This window comes from Oncorhynchus tshawytscha, linkage group LG01 (genome assembly GCF_018296145.1).
Source record: "Oncorhynchus tshawytscha isolate Ot180627B linkage group LG01, Otsh_v2.0, whole genome shotgun sequence".
Lineage (NCBI taxonomy): Eukaryota > Metazoa > Chordata > Actinopteri > Salmoniformes > Salmonidae > Oncorhynchus > Oncorhynchus tshawytscha.
The window spans coordinates 30,619,039-30,637,262 of record NC_056429.1 but is presented as its reverse complement, the minus strand read 5'-3'; the positions used below and the strand labels follow the sequence as shown (position 1 = coordinate 30,637,262).

General features: G+C 42.3%; 1 protein-coding gene across 3 annotated transcripts in view; it reads left to right on the top strand.

The window, feature by feature from the left end:
• The window catches only part of LOC112249305 (capping protein, Arp2/3 and myosin-I linker protein 3), a 46,223-nt gene extending 33,228 nt beyond the window's left edge, over nucleotides 1-12,995 (top strand). Inside the window, exons 32-39 of one of the 3 annotated variants that reach the window (XM_042320459.1) lie at nucleotides 2,701-2,780; nucleotides 7,189-7,362; nucleotides 8,573-8,774; nucleotides 8,878-9,631; nucleotides 10,063-10,169; nucleotides 11,028-11,148; nucleotides 11,229-11,300; nucleotides 12,183-12,995. In XM_042320459.1, coding sequence (XP_042176393.1) covers nucleotides 2,701-2,780; nucleotides 7,189-7,362; nucleotides 8,573-8,774; nucleotides 8,878-9,631; nucleotides 10,063-10,169; nucleotides 11,028-11,148; nucleotides 11,229-11,300; nucleotides 12,183-12,223 — 1,551 coding nt within the window. In that variant the 3' untranslated portion in view covers nucleotides 12,224-12,995. Of the gene's footprint in view, nucleotides 1-2,700; nucleotides 2,781-7,188; nucleotides 7,363-8,572; nucleotides 8,775-8,877; nucleotides 9,632-10,062; nucleotides 10,170-11,027; nucleotides 11,149-11,187; nucleotides 11,301-12,182 lie in introns of those variants that run through there. The other 2 variants (XM_024419129.2, XM_042320464.1) reach the window with 2 other exon arrangements.
• Nucleotides 12,996-18,224: the final 5,229 nt, after the last annotated feature.

Here is an 18,224-nt window from a genome sequence, read left to right as displayed (position 1 = left end):
AAGGTATGATTCATTCTGTGCATATGTCATTCTGTGTGATTAGTTAGGTATTTAGTAAATAAATAATTAAACCCAATTTTGTATTGCTGATTCAACTTGTTAGCCAGGGTTCGTGAAGATAACCAATAATTTACAACTTTCAGATGAGACTGAAATAAGGTGACGATTAATATTGACTGCTATTGATGTAAAATATTACTAGGTCTTTAAGAGTTTATTCAGAAGATAAAAGCTCTATAAATATTATTTTGTGGCGCCCCGACTTTGTAGTTAATTACATTTACATGATTAGCCCAATCAGGTAATATTAATCACAGAGAAAGGATTTTATAGAATAGCATGTCATATCACTTAATGCGACATAGCCAAAGACACGACAACACCTATGTAGATATTGCATAAAAAGTCAGCTGTTTCCAGCTACAATAGTCATTTACAGCATTAACAATGTCTACACTGTATTTCTGATCAATTTGATGTTATTTTAATGGACAAAAAATGTGCTTTTATTTTAAAAAACAAGGACATTTCTAAGTGACCCAAAACTTTTGAATGGTACTGTATACTACTGAACTGCTGACTATGTGTGATACTTAACTATGAATATGGAAATACAGGATCTATATTCACTTACAGTGGGGAGAACAAGTATTTGATACACTGCTGATTTTGCAGGTTTTCCTACTTACAAAGCATGTAGAGGTCTGTAATTTTTATCATAGGTACACTTCAACTGTGAGAGACGGAATCTAAAACAAAAATCCCGAAAATCACATTGTATGATTTTTAAGTAATAATTTGCATTTTATTGCATGACATAAGTATTTGATCACCACCTACCAGTAAGAATTCCGTCTCTCACAGACCTGTTAGTTTTTCTTTAAGAAGCCCTACTGTTCTCCACTCATTACCTGTATTAACTGCACCTGTTTGAACTCATAACCTGTATAAAAGACACCTGTCCACACACTCAAATCAAACAGACTCCAACCTCTCCACAATGGCCAAGATCAGAGAGCTGTGTAAGGACATCAGGGATAAAATTGTAGACCTGCACAAGGCGGTGATGGGCTACAGGACAATAGGCAAGCAGCTTGGTGAGAAGGCAACAACTGTTGGCGCAATTATTAGAAAATGGAAGAAGTTCTCCCTAGTTCAACTCCACTCGCCGTGTTTGGAGGAAGAAGAAGGATGAGTACAACCCCAAGAACACCATCCCAACTGTGAAGCATGGAGGTGGAAACATCATTCTTTGGGGATGCTTTTCTGCAAAGGGGACAGGGCGACTGCACCGTATTGAGGGGAGGATGGATGGGGCCATGTATCACGAGATCTTGGCCAACAACCTCCTTCCCTCAGTAAGAGCATTGAAGATGGGTCGTGGCTGGGTCTTCCAGCATGACAACAACCCGAAACACACAGCCAGGGCAACTAAGGAGTGGCTCCGTAAGAAGCATCTCAAGGTCCTGGAGTGGCCTAGCCAGTCTCCAGACCTGATCCCAATAGAAAATCTTTGGAAGGAGCTGAAAGTCCATAGCCCAGCGACATCCCCGAAACCTGAAGGATCTGGAGAATGTCTGTATGGAGGATTGGGCCAAAATCCCTGCTGCAGTGTGTGCAAACCTGGTCAAGAACTACAGGAAAAGTATGATCTCTGTAATTGCAAACAAAGATTTCTGTACCAAATATTACGTTCTGCTTTTCTGATGTATCAAATACTTATGTCATGCAATAAAATGCAAATTAATTACTTAAAAATCCTCCAATGTGATTTTCTGGATTGTTGTTTTAGATTCCGTCTCTCACAGTTGAAGTGTATCTATGACAAAAATTACAGACCTCTACATGCTTTGTAAGTAGGAAAACCTGCAAAATCGGCAGTGTATCAAATACTTGTTCTCCCCACTGTATATATTCACTTATGAATATTGTATACACCGAGAGGCCCCTGCTGTAGTAGATTTCTCATCTGAGTGCAGAAGCATAAAGAAGTAGATATATTAGCTAATAAATTATACATTTAAGGAGACTCTGATATGGCAACACATAGTCAATGTAAGTGAACTTAAAAACTCATGGAGTTACATCGAGATACTTGCATATTAATAAAACAGAATACAGATGTTATTTGCATAGCTAATGACCACTACAAAGACAATATTCCCTTTTGATACAAGCAAAATGTATAACTAATGGCTATATTAATTGCTTGTTAAATAGACCTGATGTTAATATTGATACATCTGGTTTATTTAACAAGCATTTAGTATAGCCATTATTTATACATTTTGCATGTGTGCCCAAGCACATTTTCTATTCCAAAAGAACCATTATTCATGTGATTAAAGTAATGATAATACAACTTTGACTTAATTTATGGTTCATGCATAATTCTCACCCCATATTCCCAAATGTTAGGGCCTCCCGGCAGTGGCAGCGTGCTGCTCTGTTTTTCAGAATGAATTGGATTGGGTCCAGGGTAATCTATACTAAGTGAATTACTCCAATTGGGTTAAGTCATCTCTCTGAAGCTAGTATAAACCATTTGTATTATTACCAACAGAACATTAAAAAATACATTGTAAGCCCCTCCAATAAGCACTTACAAACAGTGTGGGACATCAGTCTTTATTTCTTGAATATAAATGGATGTTTAAGAATAGTATCGTAATTCTGAAATATCTCTCTCCTCGTCCCCAGCATTGCACTGAAAATGGAGCTGTCACTCCTCTTGATGATGGACTCCCAGATTTCTACTCCAAGAGAGTTCTCCCTGATAGGTAGATCTCTCTCTCTCTCTCTCTCTCTCTCTCTCTCTCTCTCTCTCTCAAAAACAAATAGGAGTGAATGGCACATAAGCATGATCTAAATTGCATGAATCACCTCCAAAGTAAGTACAACTCAAGTCATTTAGCATAGGCCTACTTTCCATTAGTCCATAGACTACGTTCGGGATCAGGATTTTAGGTGCGCTCTGCCTTTACTAATAGCTTTAGAGAGTACCCTCTCCTCTTGTCACATGCCGGCAGAGTAATGCTGGTCCATGCTAGAGTATATCCACACAGCAGATCATCTGGTTAAGTAGATGCTTTTAGTATTATTACATTTACTGTTAAGCATATTTCTAAATGAATGTACTCTGGATAAAGTGTTGTGTGCCATGAATTGTATCCTTGCAACGTCTCTCACTGCCAGGAAGTGTTTCAGTGAGGCAGCTGCCCAGAGCAACATACAGGGACTGATGACAGGGTGAATAAGTGAAAGTACAGGTGCTGACTAGGGATAAACTGAACAGGCTTATGATATAGACATATACTGAGTGTACAAAACATTAGGAACACCTGCTCTTTCCATGACAGACTGACCAGGTGAATCCAGATGAAAGCTATGATCCCTTATTGATGTTACTTGTTAAATCCACTTCAATCACTGTAGATGAAAGGTGAGGAGACATGTTAAAGAAGGATTTTTACGCCTTGAGACAATTGAGACATGGATTGTGTATCTGTGCCATTCAGAGGGTGAATGGGTAAGACAAAATATTGTGCCGTGCCCTGATATTATTACTGTTGATGATATCTGGAAATGTGCATGTACACCCTGGCCCATCTACTGTTGCTAACCCCAATTCTGACTTGTGCTCTGATATATCTGCTTCACTGATTTCTGCTCTCGGAAAATCCTGGGTTTTCTGCACATTAATACTAGAAGCTTATTACCTAAAATGGATCAGTTGAAAGTGTGGGTTCACAGCCCCAATCCAGACGTTTTGGTCATTACTGAGACGCGATTAAGAAAGAGTGGTTTGAACACTGATGTTAACCTTTCTGGTTATAACCAGATCTACCAAAGGTGGAGGAGTGGCTATCTTTACCAAGGATCACCTTCAGTGCTCAGTTGTCTCCACCAAGTCTGTCCTCAAACAATTTGATTTGCTGTTTTAAGCATTACACTTTCAAATCGCTTTTTGTTGTCTGTTTCTGGGTGTCATCATTCACCATCAGCACCGGCCTGTACCCTAAATGACCTTAGTTCTCTCCTGGCCCCATACACTAAGTCTGAATTTGTCCTGCTAAGTGACCTAAACTGGGACATGCTTAAACCACCTGACCAAGTCCTAAAGCAATTGGACTCCCTAAATCTTTCTCAGATTATTACCAATCCCACAAGGCATGACTCCAAGCACCCAGAAAATGCTACTCTCCTTGATGTTATCCTCACAAATAATCCTGATAGGTCATTACAGAACACACCAGACTGATGCCTATCTCTGATCACTGTTTTACAGCCTGCGTTCGTAATGGCTGCTCAGTTAAACTGCCTGTCCTGATTTTTCATAAACTTTATTGAGCAACCCTTCCTTCATGAACTGGCCTCTGTAAATTGGTATAGAATCAGCGTGATCCCCTCTGTCGAAGACGCTTGGACCTTCTTTTTTTATATATCCAGTGGTATTGTTAACAAACACACCTCCATAAAGAAAATGAGAATTTTAAAGAGGTTCAGCCCCTGGTTCGACCATGATCTGGCAGAGTTACTCCACCTCAAGAATTCCATTTGCGAAAGGCACGCGCATATTCAGGCTGACTGGCTCTCGTTTAGGCAAATGAGAAATAAGTGCACTCAGGCTATCCGGAAGGCCAAAGTTAATTACTTTAAGGAGCAGTTATCTCTCTGTGGGTCTAACCCCAAGAAGCTCTGGAAAATGGTTCAAGACCTGGAGAATTAATCCTCCTCCTCACAGCTGTCCATGTCCCTTAATGTTGATGATGTAGTTGTCACTGACAAGGAGCACATTGCTGAGCTCTTTAATCACCACTTCATTAAGTCAGGATTCCTATTTGACTTGGCCATGCCTCCTTGCCCGTCCAACATTTCCTCATCTCCCACGACTTCTAATGCAACTAGCCCCGATGCTCTTCCCTCTTTTCCCCTGCCCCGCTACAAAGTTTTTCCCTGCTGGCAGTCACTGAGTCCGAGGTGCTAAAGGAGCTCCATAAACTTGACCCCAAAAAAACATCTGGGTCAGATGGTTTAGACCCTCTCTTCTTTAAGGTTGCTGCCCCTATCTTCGCCAAGCCTATCTCTGACCTTTTTGACTTGTCTCTCCTCTCTGGGGAGGTTCCTATTGCTTGGAAGGCAGCCACATTGCGTCCTTTATTTAAAGGGGGAGATCAAGCTGATCTTAACTGTTATAGGCCAATTTCTATTTTGCCCTGTTTATCAAAAGTGTTGGAAAAAAATGCCAATAATCAACTGACTGGCTTTCTTGATGTCTGTAGTATTCTCTCTGGTATGCATTCTGGTTTCCACTCAGTTTATGAATGTGTCACTGCAACCTTAAAGGTCCTAAATGATGTTACCATTGCCCTTGATTCTAAGCAATATTGTGCTGCTATTTTTATTGAGTTGGCCAAAGCTTTTGATATGGTAGATCATTCCATTCTTGTCGGCCAGCTAAGGAGTATTGGTGTCTCTGAGGGGTCTTTGGCCTGATTTGCTAACTACCTCTCTCAAAGAGTGCAGTGTATAAAGTCAGAAAATCTGCTGTCTCAGCCACTGCCTGTCACCAAGGGAGTACCCCAAGGCTCGATCCTAGTCCCCACACTCTTCTCAATATACATCAACAACATAGCTCAGGCAGTAGGAAGCTCTCTCATCCATTTATAAGCAGATGATACAGTATTATCCTCAGCTGGTGTTTTGTGTTAAACACTCTACAACAAAGCTTTCTTAGTGTCCAACAAGCTTTCTCTGCCCTTAACCTTGTTCTGAACACCTCCAAAACAAATGTTATCTGGTTTGGTAAGAAGAATGCCCGTCTCCCCACCGATGTGATTACTACCTCTGAGGGTTTAGAGCTTGAGGTAGTCACCTCATACGAGTACTTGGGAGTATGGCTAGATGGTACACTGTCCTTCTCTCAGCACATATCAAAGCTGCAGGCTAAGGTTAAATCTAGACTTGGTTTCCTCTATCATAATCGCTCCTATTTATTATGGAGACGTAATTTATAGATCGGCAGGTAAGGGTGCTCTCAAGCGACAGGATGTTCTTTACCATTTGGCCATCAAATTTTCCACCAATGTTCCTTATAGGACACATCACTGCACTCTTTATTCCTCTGTAAACTGGTCATCTCTGTATACCTGTCGCAAGACCCACTGGTAGATGCTTATTTATAAAACCCTCTTAAGCCTCACTCCCCCCTATCTGAGATATCTACTGCAGCCCGCATCCTCCACATACAACACCCATTCTGCCAGTCACATCCTGTTAAAGGTCCCCAAAGCACACACATCCCTGGGTCGCTTGTCTTTTCAGTTCGCTGCAGCTGGAATGTGCTGCAAAAAACACACAAACTGGACAATTTTATCTCCATCTCTTCATTCAAATAGTCAATCATAGACACTCTTACTGACAGTTTTGGTTGCTTCGCGTGATGTATTGTTGTCTCTACCTTCTTGCCCTTTGTGCTGTTGTCTTTGCCTTATAATGTTTGTACCATGTTTTGTGCTGCTACCATGTTGTGCTGCAGCCATGTTGTGTTGCTACTATGCTGTGATGTCATGTGTTGCTGCCATGCTATGTTGTTGTCTTAGGTATCTCTTTATGTAGTGTTGTGGTGTCTCTCTTGTCGTGATGTGTGTTTTGTCCTGTTTTTATAAAAAATATACAGTATATTTTTAATCCCAGGCCCCGTCCCAGGCCTTTTGGTAGGCCGTCATTGTAAATAAGAACTTTGTTCTTAACTGACTTGCCTAGTTAAATAAAGGTTCTATTTAAAATTAAAATAAATAAAAGTGCATTTGAACGGCGTATGGTAGTAGGTGCCAGGCACACTGGTTTGAGAGGGTTTTTCACACTCGCTCCCCGTGTGTATCAAGAATGGTCCACCACCCAAAGGACATCGAGCCAACTTGAGACAACTGTGGGAAGCATTGGAGTCCACATGGGCCAGAATCTCTGTGGAACGCTTTCGAGTCCATGCCCTGATGAATTGAGGGGGGGGGGGGTGCATCTCACTATTATGAAGGTGTTCCTAATGTTTTGTACATATTTCATCCTGTATAGCTATGGTCAGTTTGTCTCTCTTTATATCTGCCTTTTGACTTCACCCTTTATCTTCTTCCTGTTTTGTTCCGCTCATCTCTCTCTACCCTTTCCATCTCATTTCCCCTATGTCAGTCAGTTGTCCTCTCTCCATAAAGCCCACTCTCTCAGGCGAAAGAAAAGACGCAATATGCTGGCCATCTTTGGTTTCCGTAGGAACCGCAACTCAACTCTCTCCAATCAGGGGCCAGAGTCTGGCGGAGATGGGTGTGGGGAGGAGTGTCACACTGTTGCCACGGCACCCACAGGGTTGGTGAATCCTCAGTATCACACACACACACACACACACACACACACACACACACACACACACACACACACACACACACACACAGGTAGTATGATATATAAAGCCGTGCAATCTACACAGCATGATTTATATCAGTGTCGCATGTAGATCCTCACTTTCACTTAATACACATGTTTACCCCTTACCTCTTTATGAATATGTATCACTCTCATTCACTCTCTCTTTCTCCCTCTACCTTTCATTCTCTCTCTGTCCCTCTGTTAGTATGATGAGCATTAAGTGCATGCTCTGGGTACCCTGTGTGCTATTAGTCTAAATCAGTGCTGGGAAGCAGTTCTGTATTGACATGAGGAATGATCATGCTGCCGGAGAGCACTGCAGATGTAGATGACACCAGTGTGTGTAAAACAGATGTAGATGACACCAGTGTGTGTAAAACAGATGTAGATGACACCAGTGTGTGTAAAACAGATGTAGATGACACCAGTGTGTATAAAACAGATGTAGATGACACTAGTGTGTGTAAAACAGATGTAGATGACACTAGTGTGTGTAAAACAGATGTAGATGACACCAGTGTGTATAAAACAGATGTAGATGACACCAGTGTGTATAAAACAGATGTAGATGACACCAGTGTGTATAAAACAGATGTAGATGACACCAGTGTGTATAAAACAGATGTAGATGACACCAGTGTGTATAAAACAGATGTAGATGACACTAGTGTGTGTAAAACAGATGTAGATGACACTAGTGTGTGTAAAACAGATGTAGATGACACCAGTGTGTGTAAAACAGATGTAGATGACACTAGTGTGTGTAAAACAGATGTAGATGACACCAGTGTGTGTAAAACAGATGTAGATGACACTAGTGTGTGTAAAACAGATGTAGATGACACCAGTGTGTGTAAAACAGATGTAGATGACAGCTGTTGCCCTTCTCCCACTCAGATTATGAGATGCAACAGAATGATGGCAATGATGATGCATTCTAATGAATAAAGATGTTAAAAATTATGCAAGTCTAATATATTCTATCCCAATATTAAAACATTATTATAGCTTAGCCTGCTGGGTTAGAAAGCCTAAACAGGCCCCATTTGTTATCCACACCAAATCAAATACTATCCAGGGGGCACTGAGCAAATTCTTGGTTGACTCTCATTGTTTCTCTGACTGTCCCCTTTGCTCTTCTCTCTCTCAGGACAGCCACTGAGAATGTCTACACGCTGCTGCAGCCCCCTCGTTCTGCTGCCAGGGCCTGCTCTCCTGGTGAGGGGGCTGATGGGAAGGTGGAGGACCAGAGGGGGGAAGAGCCAGTAGGCCTGAGCCTGCAGCCACTGCAGAGCATACCACCACAGCCTGGCATGCCGGGCAGCAGACACCCCTTCTACTCACCCAGCCAGGTACAGTCTATGCTGTATCACTTGTGGTAGAAAACATTCATACCGGTTGATGAGTTCATGGTTATAATATCTCTTCTCATCTTTTCCTCTGTGTTATTTACAGCCATCAAAGCTAGAGACAGCGCACGAGCAACCTGCAGATACTGACAGACATTGGTCAGAGGACAGACAGGTGGACAGACAGTGGACAGAGGGGCTTCACACAGACAGAGAGAGGACATTAATAAGACCAGCTGACAGACACTCTGACCGGCACTGGACCGAGGACAAACTGTCAGACAAAACATGGACAGAGGGAAGAACAGCAGAGAGACAGATGGACAGATATTGGACAGAGAGCAGGCATGCAGATAGACTCATGGAAAGACAGTGGACAGTTGACAGACACACACAGAGACAGATCGACAGACAGTTTGATCGAGATAGACAGTGGACGGTGAGCAGACAACAGACAGACAGAAAGTGGGCAGAGGGACGACTGACAGACATACAGATAGACAGACAGTGGATAGAGAGCAGGCAGTCAGGCAGACAGTCTGACAGACAAGCCCAGGGACAACATCTGGCTCAGAGGCCTCTGCCCCCTTACCCATCAGACAGGACTCCATCACCTAAAAGTGAGACTGACTCCCAGAAAAACATGGAGGCAACTGTGGACAGACAGAAGTACTCTGACACACAGACAGATAGACATCTGCACTCAGACACTGCTGTAGGACAGGTGGAAGGGTGGAGGGGTGGAGGAGAGGTTCCCCCTGGACGGGTTTCTATGAATGCATCTAAACCAGACCCTCCTCCCCAAAGCAGCAAACCCATCCAGTCCAAACTGAGACAGAGACATCTACAGGAGAGCTCTGGTACTGCACCTGTCTCTTACACATTGTTGTGTTGATTTAAAGGTGCAATATGCAGAAATCGCTCCGCCATTTCCTGGTTGCTAAAATTGGAATAGTTCGCATAATTTCAGTTTATGTGAGAAAACAAACAAAGTGAACGGTTTGGTAAGATGATTCAGTGTAGAGAATTATTGTACCATCTAAACCGCTATAAAATATATTTTCAGCTGTTTGAAGCTGGTATACAAAACCGAAAGTAAAAGACACAAAATTCAACCTAAGAAGGTGAAGCATAGAAATAATGCACATAAAACCTATCTTCCGCTTCTTAGACTTGCTTTCAGTGAAAATGACAGATCTATAACTCACATTTCTATGTGAATTTAGTCCGGTCGCCCAGAAAGTTACATATTGCAGCTTTAATGATATAATTACTCCATCTTTATCTTCAGGTGCAGAGGAGGAAGCAGACGGAGATAGGGATGGTGGAAGAATGGAAAGGAAAGAGAGAGATCGAGGCAGAGATGCAGAGGGACAGCCACCTCCCATTCCTGAAAAGGTCTGTCTTTTCATATACTTCTGGTTGTCATATTTATGTGAATATAATAGTATACTGGCCAGTTCATGAACATGGTTTGCTCGTTAGAATGGGCAAAATGAGTTACCTAAGCAACATTGAGTGTGGTATGATCATCAGTGCCAGGCGCGCCGGTTCCGGTAACTCAGAACCATACGGCTGCACGACAGTGTTTTGGGATTTACTGAGAATGGTGCGACAAACAAAAAACGTCCGGTCAGCGGCAGTCCAGTGGGCGAAAACAGCTTGTTGATGAGAGGTCGAAAGAGAATGGCAAGAATCGTGCAAGCTAACAGGCAAAAAACGGCACAGTACAACGGTGGTTCGCAGAATGGTATCTTGGAACGCAGAACTCACCGGTCCTTGTCACGGATGGGCTGTTGCAGCAGACGACCACACCGTGTTCCACTCCTATCAGCTAAAAATAAGAAGGAGCGGCTCCAGTGGACACGCGGACACCAACACTGGACAATTGAGGAATGGAAATACATTGACTGCTCCATCAAATCCCGGTTCCTGTTGCGCCATGCTAAGGGAAGCGTCAGGTTTTGGAGTTAAGCAGCATGAGTCCATGGCCCCGTCCTGTCTGATGTCAACGATACAGGCTGGTGCTGGTGGTGTAATGGTTTGGGGAATGTTTTCCTGGCACACGTTAGGTCCTTTGATACCAATTGAGAAACATTTCCATGCACCAAAGAATTCAGGCTATTCTGGAGGCAATGGGGGTTCCGACCTGAGACTAGATGGGTGTACTTAATAAACTGCCCACTGAGTGTATGTGTGGTTATGTTTAGATATTAATTGATCATTTTAATGATTTTGTGCCCCATTTATTTTCAGCCAAAGACATCCTATGTGTCTTCTCCAATTGAGTATGCAAATGAAAGGCCGATCCCACATCTTGCACCATCTGCATTCAACAAGCCAGTGCTGGGATTGGCTGACAGGGCTTTCAGTCAAGGTATTAACAAATTAAATCAATATAATTTTGTCGTTACAGTGTATGACAGTGTATGATTGACGGTGGTATATGGTGTGCAGGTGAGGAAGCAGTGAGACCTCAAGCCCCAGTGAAACCCCAGAGGACCAGAAAGGCTATGTCTTGTGACACAGGTACGTACACCTGTCAGCCTGTATGCGTCTGTCTGTCTGTCTGTCTGTCTGTCTGTCTGTCTGTCTGTCTGTCTGTCTGTCTGTCTGTCTGTCTGTCTGTCTGTCTGTCTGTCTGTCTGTCTGTCTGTCTGTCTGTCTGTCTGTCTGTCTGTCTGTCTGTCTGTCTGTCTGTCTGTCTGTCTGTCTGTCTGTCTGTCTGTCTTTCCAATAGTTAGTCAGTATGCTTGTATTGATCCATGGGCGTGTGTTTGTGTGTGTTAATATGTGCCTCATGATCACACACTGTCTGACTGTTACCTTGTACAGTATTTCCTGTGTTCATTTACCCCAGGCACTGACAGGGATGCCCTAATAATCTCGAGAAGCCCCCAAATCGCAAACCTGTGAAAAAACCTAGACTACTCCAGAACAGAAACAAATCCTTGGACTATCCTGGTCTCTCTGCCTCTGCCTCTGTCGCTCTCTCTCTCTCTTTCTCTCTCTCTCTCTCTCTTTCTCTCTCTCTCTCTCTCTCTGCCTCTGTCTCTGTGAGAATGGGAACATGTGTTTCCTCTCATACTTAATGCATAAAAACAGATATGTTTCTTTGGATACAGCTATATTTGTGTGTTTTTGGTTTTACCATCATTGTGGGGACCAGAACTGTTCACAAGAATATGAATATCTGGGGACAAATGTGTGTGTGTGTGCATGCGTGTGCGTGTGTGTGTGTGTGTGTGCGTGTGTGTGTGTGTGTCAGACTAAACAAAGCAACGGTTTCAATCACCCCTTAGGTCGGAATAGAACTCAAACATGACTTCACTGTTGTTAATTATCTGATCAAATTGTGTCTAATGAGATGAATCAGTAATCAGGAATGTCTCTCGTTCTGTGTTCTCCCAGACAGCGTCAACTCAGCGTCTGTTAACAGAGAGCTGTTGTAATGTCGATGGAATTAAGCTGCTTCAGACCAACCAACCAGAGGGTTGTCATGACAACTGGGCAGCATTTTGTCCGATGTGGAAGAGGAGAAATATGCGAGGGAGAAACTAGACTCTAGAGAGAGAGAGGGAACACACGAATACAGAGAGAGAAAGGGAGAGAGGGGGAGGGGAAGATAAATGTCTTAGAGTGCAAAATGATACGGACATCGCTAAGCATAACTTACCTACTGCGGTATTATTGGAACACACACATGCTATTCCTAGTCGGTCTCTGTCTGTCCCTTGCCCTCACTGTCTGCTTTCCTGTCATCTCAATGGAAACCTGCTGAACTGTTTTGCAGCTATTCGAATGGTGTTTGCTACTTTTGAAAAACTACTGAATTGTTGTCTGCACTTACAAAATGGCTAAAACACTGTCATGCTATAATGCTAAGGGGCCAAACATTGGAGCATTTTTGATGTCATTATTGAGAGTTACACTTTATTTTGTATTATTATTGTTTATGTAAACTAAGCTATGTGGCTAAGCTCGACTAAAGAAAGGAATGTGTCTATTAGAATGTTATTTCTAAATCTGCAATGCAATTTGACTGCTGTGAACGTTGATTGCCATAGTTGAAACTTGAGAATGAGTTGTTGCATATTATTAAATGAAATATTTATATCTAGTTCTGCTTTCATGGACTGAAAGGTAATATATTTTATAGAAAAATTCAATAAAAAAATATTGTATGAGTATACCCTATGAATGAATAAAAATGCTGTACTGGAATACACACTGAGAATGTCATCCTTTTTGTGGTTTGGTTCATAATAGGATAATAAAGGGAGGTAAACGATTTTACCTTCCAAACTGCGTTCACTATGCTGTTTAACCACAGAATTACCACTCTGGGTTATAATACTTTAACCAGCAGGGTGGCAGCTACATTAGGCCTCCTGTAATTATCCCTAACAGCAGGTGGCGACCAACCCCAACAAATGAAAGGCGGACCTCTCAGCAACAGAAAGACTCATAATCTAGAACACCAAACACGTGAGCTGCTGAGAAGCAGTCTAGCTGGTTGTCATTAGCAACCATGTAATGGCCCTATTTCTGAAGATGGTGGAATGAGTCAAATATGGGCTTTGGCTGGCTGGTGTGCTAAGTACTAATGAGCTATTCATATGGAAATGTAATGAAAAGCTGCTTCTTCAAACTCTGTAATTAAAACTTGAAAATATGCTTCTACCACTGTGCCTACAGATGTAGAATCCTAAATTGATCACTCTTGTTGTTGAGAATTTTCCTTCACTGCAGGACATGCAGATGAGCTTCGTTATTTATATAAATTCCTACTTAAAACCCACACTAATCAATGGTGATATTAACAGTTTTGCACTTTTCATGTAGCCTACTTTTGGCCAGCTAGTAGCTTAACCACCGATACTAAAACATTCAAATGCTGTTGCTGCAGGATTATTTTTCCGTGGTCAGATTAAGATCCCACACCTGTAACTTCTCATATCGTTGAATCTGTGTCTGATGATTCAATGCATTATTTTGTCGATAACTGTTTTAAGCCGTAGATATTTATGTGTGATTGTAGTTGTTTGAAATGCATTTCCACACTCCTGTGGACTGTCTTCATGGGGTGGATGGTGGAGTGGGTGGGAGGAGGCCCGACAGACAAAAGACACAGGATCTTATATTGATCTATTTTATCATTGGCTTTCATGCACCTGGCAGTTAATCATCGGGATTAGAAAGAAAAACACTTACTTTAATATCCTCTCTTGGATATGTTGACTTAATTTGACTGTCTGGGTTTATTGTTCTACCGTCTATCAATATGAAAGGACGTTTTGTATTACTCTACATTTACCCCCAAAAATATATATATATTTTTTAAATAAAATGTTTTTAAAAAATACTGTATTTGAATATCAAATCATTTCTGGGTAACAATGAAGTACCTTACTGTAATAGTTTTCCATTAAAGTGGTCAAAAAGAAACAACAAATATGGGGGGGCATAAAAATATTTCTCAAGCAAAAATGTCAGGACTGTCTGGGAGTGGTCTGAGTGGGGAGGGGAAGGTGGTGTATTAACCACAGTGTGGATCAATCCACCAGGGCAGAAGGGCATAATGGGAGGAAAATGTAGCCTAACCTGAAAATCTGTTATTGGTAGAGATGTTTGGAACTGGTCTATTAACTTATATGCAACTCCACCCAAAAACTACTGATTAAAATGTCCTGTGTTGATTGTATTTTCAACTGGAAACTATCAGGAAATAACAGCTGAAATGATCAGGCCTCTCCGGAAGGTTTGTATGAAACAGTAAAAGTAGAAGAGAATAGGAAAAACAATTATTGGTGTTTTAAGGACAATATAGGAAATACAATAGGTGTGAAAATGTTTAGCAATTCCATTTCAGCCTGAAAGCATTTTTTATTCAAAATTAAAGAAATGTTATTTGGTTGGCTTGACACTTTATATACGCTGAACAAAACATGTACATGCAACAATTTCAAAGATTTTACTGAGTTACAGTTCATATAAGGAAGTACAGATGACTGGGAATACAGATATGCACCTGCTCCTTACAGATACCTTAAAAAAAGGAAAGGGCATGGATCAGAAAATCTGTCAGTATCTAGTGTGACCACCATTTTCCTCATGCAGTGCGACACATCTCCTTCGCATAGAGTTGATCAGACTGTTGATTGTGGCCTGTGGAATGTTGTCCCACTCCTCTTCAATGGCTGTGCAAAGTTGCTGGATATTGGTGGGAACTGGAACACGCTGTTGTACACGTTGATCCCAAACATGCTCAATGGGTGACATGTCTTGTGAATATGCCATGGAAGAACTGAGACATTTTCAGCTTACAGGAATTGTGTACAGATCCTTGCGACATGGGCCACCACATTATCATGCTGAAACATGAGGTGATGGCAGCGGATAAATGGCATGACAATGGGGCTCAGGATCTCATCACGGTATCACTGTGCATTCAAATTGCCAAAATGCAATTGTGGGGCACTTTGTTCAACCATGGGGCACTTTGTTCACATTGACATCAGAAAACCGCTTGCCCACACGACACCACACATGCTATCTGCTATCTGCCCGGTCCAGTTGAAACCGGGATTCATCCATGAAGAGCACACTTCTCCAGTGTACCGGTGACCATCGAGTCGGTTATGACGCCGAACTGCAGTCAAGTCAATGATGACGAGCACGCAGATGAGCTTTCCTGAGATGGTTTCTGACAGTTTTGCAGAAATTCTTTGTTTGTGCAAAACAACCGTTTCATCAGCTGTCCTGGTGGCTGGTCTCAGACGATCCCGCAGATGCAAAAGCCAGATGTGGAGGTCCTGGGCTGGCGTGGTTTCATGTGGTTTGCTGTTGTGAGGCTGGTTGGACGTTCTGCCAAATTCTCTAAAACGACATTGGATGTGGTTTATGGTAGAAAAATGTACATTCAATATTTTGGCAACAGCTCTGGTGGAAATTCCTGCAATCAGCATGCCAATTGCACGCTCTGTCAAAACTTGAGACATCTGTGGCATTGTGTCGTGATAAAACTGCTCAACTAATATTTCTACATATTGTGTATGCTTTAAAAAAAAACGTTTTTACTCAAACCAACCATGTGTCAGATTGGACCTGTATGTTTGACACTCCTGCTCTAGAGACTACCCTTCTTACCTCTTCAAAGTAGGAGGATGCATATGCAAATAAAAGACGACTGGTCATTTGTCAGAATAATTACATCATGTGGGCCAAAAAGTCCATCCCAACTGAACAGGCTAAAATTTCACTAAAAGGGCATTATCATAATGTTCACAATTTCAGTGTGTTATTTTGGCCTCATATTGTGGAAATAAAAATAGAAAAAAAACACATTTTGACTGTGCTGCCCCTTTACACTGCCAGTAAAGTGCTGAAGCAATCAAGATTACTATGAGCGGAATTGTTAGATACTCCACCTGAAATTGGAAAAATGTGTCACCTCCTCATGCCCACTGGTGCACCATTGCCTGGCTCATAGTAAATTACATGTTGTACCTTTTCATAATAGGGCCCTATAGACCCAGAGTAAAGAGAAATGGTAGCCAAGGACTGATGTGTGTGATCGGTTGTGGTCAATAGTTTACAGTAGACACTATAGTGTGTGTCTGAGTGCCACCCTCGCCCCCGCTGTGTCAGAGTCTGACAGGTCTCACATGTGTTGATTCCCTCCACACAGAGCTGACGCCCCCTCGGCTGAAAAGACTACCGGTAATCACAATTATTATCAGACTTTAAATACCGCTATCACAATTCTCTGCAATTACTATTGAGTTCCTGTCACCCTGTGTATATACAGTATTACCTTCAGCCCCAAATGTAGTGCCACGCATTTAGGATTACTTTCTCTGTTTTTTCTCAATCGGTTTTTCAGAACTTTGTGTTGAGTTTGTTGTACAGTATTATGTGTATGTCTTAAAGTTATGATAAAGTGATTGAAATATGTCTGTACAGAATGAATCTCCATAGCATTACAAGACCATAATGTGCGTATTATACCAAATGCACTATATATACAAATGTATGTGGACACCCTTTCAAATGAGTGGATTAGTCTATTTCAGCCACACCTGTTGCTGACAGGTGTATAAAACCGAGCACACTACAATGTAATCTCCATAGACAAACATTGGCAGTAGAATGGCTCAGTGACTTTCAACGTGGCACTGTCATAGTATGCCATCTTTCCAACACGTCAGTTCGTCAAATGTCTGCCCTGCTAGAGCTGCTCAGGTCAACTGTAAGTGCTGTTATTGTGAAATGGAAACTTCTAGGCACAACAACTACTCAGCCGCGAAGTGTCCTCAGTTGCAACACTCACTACTGAGTTCCAAACTGCCTTTGGAAGCAACGTCAGCACAATAACTGATTGTCGGTAGATTCATTAAATGGGTTTCCATGGCCGAGCAGCAGCACACAAGCCTAAGATCACCATGTGCAATGCCAAGCATCGGCTGGAGTGGTGTAAAGCTCCCTGCCATTGGACTCCGGAGCAGCGGAAACGCGTGCTCTGAAGTGATGAATCACGCTTCACCATCTGGCAGTCCGACGGACGAATCTAGGTTTGGCAGATGCTAGGAGAACGCTGCATAATGCCAACTGTAAAGTTTCGTAAAGGAGGAATAATGGTCTGGGACTGTTTTTCATGCTTTTTGGGCTAGGCCCCTTAGTTCCAGTAAAGGGAAATCTTAACACTACATCTTAAAATCTTAAACACTACATCTTAAAAATCTTAACACTATATAATGACATTCTAGACAATTTTGTGCTTCCAACTTTGTGGCAACAGTTTGGAGAAGAACCTTTCCTGTTTCAGCATGACAATGCCCCCGTGCACAAAGCAAGGTCCATATAGAAATGGTTTGTCGGGATCCGTGTGGAAGAACTTGACTGGCCTGCACAGAGCCCTGACCTCAACCCCATCGAATACCTTTGGGATGAATTGGAACGCTGACCGCGAGCCAGACCTAATCGCCCAACATCAGTGCCCGACTTCACTAATGGTCTTCTGGCAAAATGGAAGCAAGTCCCCACAGCAATGTGGAAAGCCTTCCCAGAAGACTGGAGGCTGTTATAGCAGCAAAGGGGGGACCAACTCCATATTAATGTCCATGATTTTGGAATGAGATGTGTGGACAAGACTACTTTTGGTCATGTAGTGTATTTTGAGTTCTGAAAGGCTTTACAGGGTTGCATGAATATGTTCCAGTGTAATCCCAAAAACTAGCGAGGGATGGGTAACGGAAGGGAGCGATGAAGGGAAGGGAGGAAAGATAGAGGAGGAGGGGAGGATGGAGGAGGACTAGGGAGGGGAGAGAATTAACAGATTTAGTGCCATCTCTCAGTTTGGGAGAGCCACTTAGTATCGACCACCTTAATCCCTTCATCCCTCTCTTCCTTCTTATCCCTCTTTACCTCTGTCTCTGTATCTGTCTACTCTCT